Source organism: Pteropus vampyrus, unplaced genomic scaffold (genome assembly GCF_000151845.1).
Source record: "Pteropus vampyrus isolate Shadow unplaced genomic scaffold, Pvam_2.0 Scaffold113, whole genome shotgun sequence".
NCBI classification, from domain to species: Eukaryota; Metazoa; Chordata; class Mammalia; order Chiroptera; family Pteropodidae; genus Pteropus; species Pteropus vampyrus.
The window spans coordinates 3187465-3194459 of NW_011888894.1; the positions used below are offsets into that span (position 1 = coordinate 3187465).

At 37.8% G+C, this 6995-nt stretch overlaps 1 protein-coding gene across 1 annotated transcript in view; it reads right to left on the bottom strand.

Moving 5' to 3' along the window:
• ARHGAP25 (Rho GTPase activating protein 25) overlaps nucleotides 1-6995 on the bottom strand; it is a 46946-nt gene that overhangs the window by 9201 nt on the left and 30750 nt on the right. Inside the window, exons 7-9 of the mRNA XM_011365624.2 lie at nucleotides 6130-6327; nucleotides 5124-5320; nucleotides 7-406 (exon numbers count right to left, since the gene is read on the bottom strand). Coding sequence (XP_011363926.1) covers nucleotides 7-406; nucleotides 5124-5320; nucleotides 6130-6327 — 795 coding nt within the window. The remainder of the gene's footprint in view (nucleotides 1-6; nucleotides 407-5123; nucleotides 5321-6129; nucleotides 6328-6995) is intronic.

Consider the following 6995-nt stretch of genomic DNA (forward strand, 5'->3'; position numbering starts at 1 on the left):
TTGGGCTAGCAAGAGTATCTTTTTTTGAGTCACAGGCATGGAAAGAAACTGCACCTGCTTCATTCCCAGGGGACCCCGGCAGGGTAGGGACATTATCATAGGTGGAAGTCCTCTGGATGTCGGAAAAGTTTGGCACACCTTGAGACAGTGTTCTCCTATGCCCTTCCTCTGCCTTCACCTCTGAAGAAGGTGACCAGAACTCATTTTTAAAGATCTCCACTTTATTGCTGTTGGCGCCTTGAAAAGCTGCTGTCAAGAAGCACTTCCGGTTAGGGAGCGTCTGAGTCCTTTTTCGTGACTGCAGCTTCCAATCTCCTGGCTTTTCCCTGGGGGGTTTACTACCATCTCCTAGACACCCGTCATTCGGCTGTTGTCCAGTGGGGCTGGTTGCTTCTGAGTCTTTAGTCTATAAAAAAATGGCCACAGACGTTACATGGGTTTTTCCAACATATGTCATGCTCCTGAGATAAAAATTAGAAATTGAAAGAAAGTATCTCCTGACTGTAGACCTATGAAACTTTTAATCAGAAGACAATCACATCAGTTGATTACCTACGCGGCATTTTTTTAAATGGCATTGCACTTGAAGGAACTCATACTCTAGAGGTAGAGCACTGACGAAAAGCATTGTTTGTTTGTGGTAAAAGAATTATAAACTAGGATTCTTTTATAACTCTTGAATGGGGAGGCTTTTTTAGCTGTGACTCAAAATCCAGAAGCCATGAAAGAAAAGTTTGATAAATTCAAACTACATAGGTTTCCATGACCCCCAAAACTAAAAAGATCAAAATTAAAACAAATAAATCACCACAGGCTAAATCAACAGAGAAATGACAAACTGGCAAAAATGTTTGTAATGACAAACTGGCTACTGACAGCAGGCTACTTTCCTTAATATATAAGGCTCTTAAATATTGAAAAGCAAAAGACCAATAACTAATATAAATATAGGCAAAGAAAAAAATCAGATGATTCACAGAGGGAAATGCAACTGGCCCTTATACATAAAAGATGTTTGGACTCTCTTATAATGGAATAAACTAAAAATTAAAATTACCAAAATATCAGTTCATACTTATCAAACGGGCCCGCCCTCCCCACCCCCAAAAAAATTTGACAGCACACCTCTGCTGGTGAAACTGTAAGGAAACAGGTTATTTTATGCATCGCTGGTGAAAGTAAAAGCTGGCAAAAACTTTATTTGATAATTTTAATAAAAATTTCATATTACAAATTTATTTACCTTCTGACTTAGCAATACCACGTCTGGGAATTTATCCCAGAAATACATCTGCCTGTGTACAAAATGAAGCATGGTCAAGATTATTCATTGCAACCTTGTTTGGCATACAAAGAAGTAAAAACAACCTGTTTATTTATAGAGGCTAGTTAAGTAGATTATGGTACATGTGCAGAATCTAACACTATCCATCTGCTAAAAATATGAGGTAACATGAGGTAGCTTTCTATGTATTGACCTCAAAAAGTCTCCAGGATATACTGTTAAGTTAAAAAATTCAAGATACAGAGTGGAGATTGTGTGTGTGTGTGTGTGTGTATTTGTAGAGAGAGTATGTATGTGAAAGATTATGTTACATTTTATGTAAAAAGGGAGGTAAATGTTTACATTCATATCTGCTTATATTTGCATAAAAGGACACTAAAGAAAAATAAAAAACAAATACTAAGACTAAATTAAGAAAAAATAGAAAATCTGAACCAACTGCTTACTACTAACGAAATCGAATCACTAATCAAAAAACAACAAACAAAAGTCCTGGACCAGATGACTTTGGCTTCACAGGTGAATTTTACTGAAAACTCAAAGAAGAATTAATATCTATTCTTCTCAAGAATAAGGAAAACTCCCAAGCTCATTTTATGAGGCCACCATTACCTTGATTCCAGAACCAGACAAAGATACTACAAAGAAAGAAAATGATAGGCTGATATTCCTGATGAATATAGATGCAAAAATCATCAACAAAATATTAGCAAACCAAATTCAGCAACACAGTTAAAAAAATCATATGCCATCATCAAGTTGGATTTATTCCTGGGATGCAAGGTTGATTCAATATCCGCGAATCAATTAATGTGATATGCCACATTAACGATTAAGAGATAAAACTCATATAATCATATCAATAGATGCAGAAAAAGCATTTAACAAAATCCAGCATCCATTTATGATAAAAAAAATCAACAAAGTGGGAATGGAGTGAACTTCCATTCTTCAACTTAATGAAGGCCATGTATGATAAACCCACAGCTAACATCATACTTAATAGAGAAAATCTAAAAGCATTTTCCTTAAGATCAGGAATAAGACAAGGATGATCACTTGTACCACTTTCATTCAACATAATATTGGAAGTCCGAGTCACAGCCATCAGACAGGAAAAAAAAAATCATCTAAACTGGAAAGAAGTAAACCTGTAATTATTTACAGTAGACATGATACTGTATATAGAGAACCCTAAAGATTTTACAAAAAGAACTATTAGAACAATACAATGCGGTAAAGACAATCTATTCAATAAATGGTGTTTGGAAAACTAGATGATACATGCAAAAAATGAAACTGGACCACACTCTTCCACTACATATAAGAATAAACTCAAAATGGATAAAAGACTTAAATGTAAGACCTGAAATCATAGCACTTCTAGAAAGAAACATAGGCAGTTAGCTCTTTGACATTGCTCTTTTTTCCTGATATATCTCCATGGTCAAGAGAAACAAAAGAAAAAATAAACAGATGGAACTACATCAAACTAAAAAGTTTTTGCACAGCAAAGGAAACCAGCAACAAAACAAAAAGACAGCCTACCAAATGGGAGAAGATATTTGCCAATGATATATCTGATAAGGAGTTAATATCAAAAATTTATGAAGAACTCATGCAACTCAACACCCCAAAAACAAACAATGCAATTAAAAAATGAATAGAAATTCCTCTAAAGACATATAAAAAGATGCTCGATGTCACCAATCATCAGAGAAAATGCAAATTAAAACCACAATGAGATATCACTTCACACCTGTCAGAATAGCTATCATCAATAAATCAACAAACAACAATTGTTGACAAGGATGTGGAGAAAAGGGAACTCTCGTGCAGTATTGATGGGATTGCAAATTGATATAGCCACTATGGAACACAGCTTGGAGGTTCTTCAAAAAATTAAAATAGAATTACTTTTATCACAGCAAGTCTACTTCTAGGTATTTATTTGAAGAAATTTAGAACATCGATTCAAAAGGATATATGTACCCCTCTGTTCACTGCAGTGTTATTTACAATAGCCAAGATATGGAAGTCAACTAAGTGCCCATCAATAAATGATGAAGAAGAAGTGGCACATATATACAGTGGAATATTATTTGTCCATATAAAGTATGAAATCTTACCATTTGCCACAACATAGATGGACCTAGAGGATATTATGCTAAGTGAAATAAGTCAGACAGAGAAAGAAAAATGCCATATGATATTACTTATATGTTTAATCTAAAGAACAAAATAAATGAGCAAAACAAAACAGAAGCAGACTCATAGATACAGAGAACAAATGATGATTGCCAGATGGAGGCTGGGTAAAAAAGGTAAAAAGTGTGATTAAGAAGTACAAATTGGTTGTTACAATATAATCACAGGGATGTAAAGTACAGCATAGAAGGGAAAAAACTAATCAAGGCAAGAAAGGATGGGGTGGGTGGAGACAGAGGAGGAAGCAGAACTTCTCACTACATCTCTTTTTATCATATATTTTTTATTTATTTTCAACCATGTGTATGTATTGCATGTTTTAAGTTAAATTAAACAGAAAAAGAGAAGTAAAAAAGAGCCCGAAAGGTAAAACCAGAAAATTAGGGCTCAAGCTCTTCCTGTAACCTTTGTAGCTAATCACATGCTTCAGTAACCCCATTTGGGAGTCAGAAGTACCTGGGCCTTGAGATGAGAACTAAATCTAAATTCCATTCTCTAACATTCTAGGATTGTCACCTCGTGCCAGCTGGTCAACCTTCCTGAGACTTAGGTCATCACCCATAAAATGTGCATGATAAATTCTGCCCTACAGAGTAAGGGTGAAGACTCAAAGGTGATCTGTTTAAATTTCCTAGCATAGTACCTGCCCGTAGCTGCCCACACTTTTAAAATCGATAGCAGAAACCTGGCAAGTGAACATAATCATGGCTACTCTCAAGGACTACTAGGATGATTCCATTATATGAAGTACAAGCATTTCTAAATATTAATTTAAATTTCGGGTGTTAGTAAGATGCCCTGTGTCCAGATATCACCTAAGAAAAATCACCACCACTACCACTACCTAATTATTTTTTCAATTCTTTCTTAATCATCCTCAGGATTAACAGTACTCTAGGTAATTCACATTATCTGGTTAACTCAAAATTTTTAATTCATTTCTTGGTCACTACATAAAGAAGCAGTCTGCTATATAAAGTTCACATGTTCTTTTCTTTTTTTTTTTTTTGAATATCTGTTTCTATAAATATATAAAAATATTTGACCTTTGTAAATTATTGCCCTCAAATAATCTAAATTTCAGAGTCTGCAGAGTTTTCTGACATTAGGAACGTGAGTCCCAACCCTTCAGCGCAAACGAGGGGGTGGACATAGCTGAGACAACTTATCAGGGAATGAGAAACATTACACGAACACATTGCGTACTCTGAGAAAGAAATCACGTTTCATGGGTTAGCAGGAAACCAGTTCTCTCTGGACTTTGACCCAGAATTTTTAACAACCCTCACTAAAACATTTACAAGGTGGTATATCTTTTCCCCCATGAAACCTTCCCCATTGTATTCCAAAGCCCGCTTGTGGAGTGGGCTTCAGTGAGGAGTCCCATTGCTCGGTTGCCTGGTGATTGGCACAAACGTCACTAACCCCACCTCCTGGATGCTAAAAGAAACTAGATTTTGAAAGAGGCAAAGCTTTCAAGATGCATTCAGATAAGTCTGTATCAACTGTGCCCACTGCCACAGCATCATCTAAAACTCTCCAAATTCCCACCCCCAAAATAGCTCTTAAATGGAATGACCTGGGCTAAAGGAAGAGTCAGGTGGAAGAAGAAAGACTCTTTGCACCTTACCGCGTTACTGAAGCTGTCTGTCCTAGAAATTGGGGCATCTTCAGTGGCATCCCAGCCCACAGAGCTTCGAGCCACTGGAGGTTTCTTGGGGTCATTTTTCTGGGCTGGGGGTGACAGAGGTGCATCCTTGGACTTGGGGAAGAGGACTTCATGGTCTCTGATCATCATGGTCATTACTCTTTGGATCTGAGGAGTACCTGAACAAAGAAGAAAAGGATTTATAGTACAGGACCATGGGGCAGGAGGCAGGCAGTCCTCAAGGGTCTCCGTGCTTGGGATGTTTCCAAACGTGGCTCTAAAACCACAGGACCCCAAAGGACCTCCTTTTGCTCCTCACAGAAACCTTCTTAATTGCTTGGGACAGGAGACTGTGGTGAAAGGGATGGGATAAAGAAGGATGTGAAAGTGGGGCAAAAGGGTTATTTTCAGCCTACGTTCCATTAGATCAGTCTTTAATCAGGAAATAAGCAATCTAACAGAGAAAAGATGGAGATACCTATTTCTCCCAATGTGATTCTCAATATGATATCTGATTTCTAATTGCACACATAGTGAATACGTGACAGGCATATTGCCTCCCCAAATTCATGTCAGACATCAGTCCTCTATGCCAGGACTTTTGCTCACTGAACCAAGACAACCTCAGAAGCCTTTTCTATACAGCTTTAGAAGTAGCCATTTTGTGACTTGGCTTATCAAATGAAACTTGTTTGTTTTTTTCTGGCTAAGGGTATTTAGATGTAATAAAAGATCAAGAAACACTAGCTAAATTTCTGTGCTAGCTTATTGTACTGTGTAACCATTGAGTAAATCTTTAACCACTGCTGTGATCTGAAAAATGGACACAATTCCTGCCCTGCCTACTTCACAGGCTATTTTGCAATTCAGACAAGATAACCACTCGAAAAGGCGTGGGAAATTGCAGATCAGTGCACAAACATAAGGGCTAGTGTTATAACTGCTGTTACTTCCTCTGTGTCTGCCTTCACCACAGGACCAGCCGTACCTTTCATGATCACAGCAGGGTCTTCTACCTTCGACCTGATGAGATTCACACCAATCACAGTAGCCAGATTATCCACGCTCATCTTGTTAACAGCACAGTTCAGCTGGATTTCATGTAGGAACCTGTGGGCAGCCAGGACATCCCAGAGTAGGAAATAAATAGTTGCCAGAAGGAAGCACTTCCGGGTACCAGTGAGATCTCAGGGATAGATTCCAACTCTTTCCTCCTGATCTCAGGAATGGGATCAGCCTGCTCTGCTCACAAGAGTTTAGCTTCACCCAGAAAGTTTCAAGATCAAGGAAGAAGAGAAACCAGGAGCGGCCTGCCCAGCTGTGACGGTGGCTTTGGGCTGGGAGTAGAGAAGGGAGTCACACTGGCGGAGGCAGGATCCAGTTCAGAGACCTGGGAGGGGACTAGAAGGACTCAGACCGGTATCTGACTGCTCCTTTTCCTGCTTTTATAAGCTTACCTCCCAGGCTTTCAGCACCCATCCCACCTAAGTCTCCAGAGAAGAAAACTTTATTGTGAGATCTCAGAAATAGAAATCCGCAAGGCCTCCTTGCTCAATAATTAACAATTTTTATTTTAATTCTACCTGTTTGAGGCTTGCAGTTTTCATATTCACTATTTTAAAAAATACTGAACGGATCAACAAAGGATTTCTAAATACTTTCTCTAAAACCCATTTTTTTAGTGGATAGGCTGAAGCAACATAAAATTCCAAAGAGAGAACTTATCAAGTAAGTTGGTGGTATGTCCAAATAAGGAAATGTTATAGAATATTATGGAATTATTTAAAATCCTATTTAATGACATAGGAAAATGCTTGCAATGTAACATTAAGCCCCAAAAAGCAAGATACAACT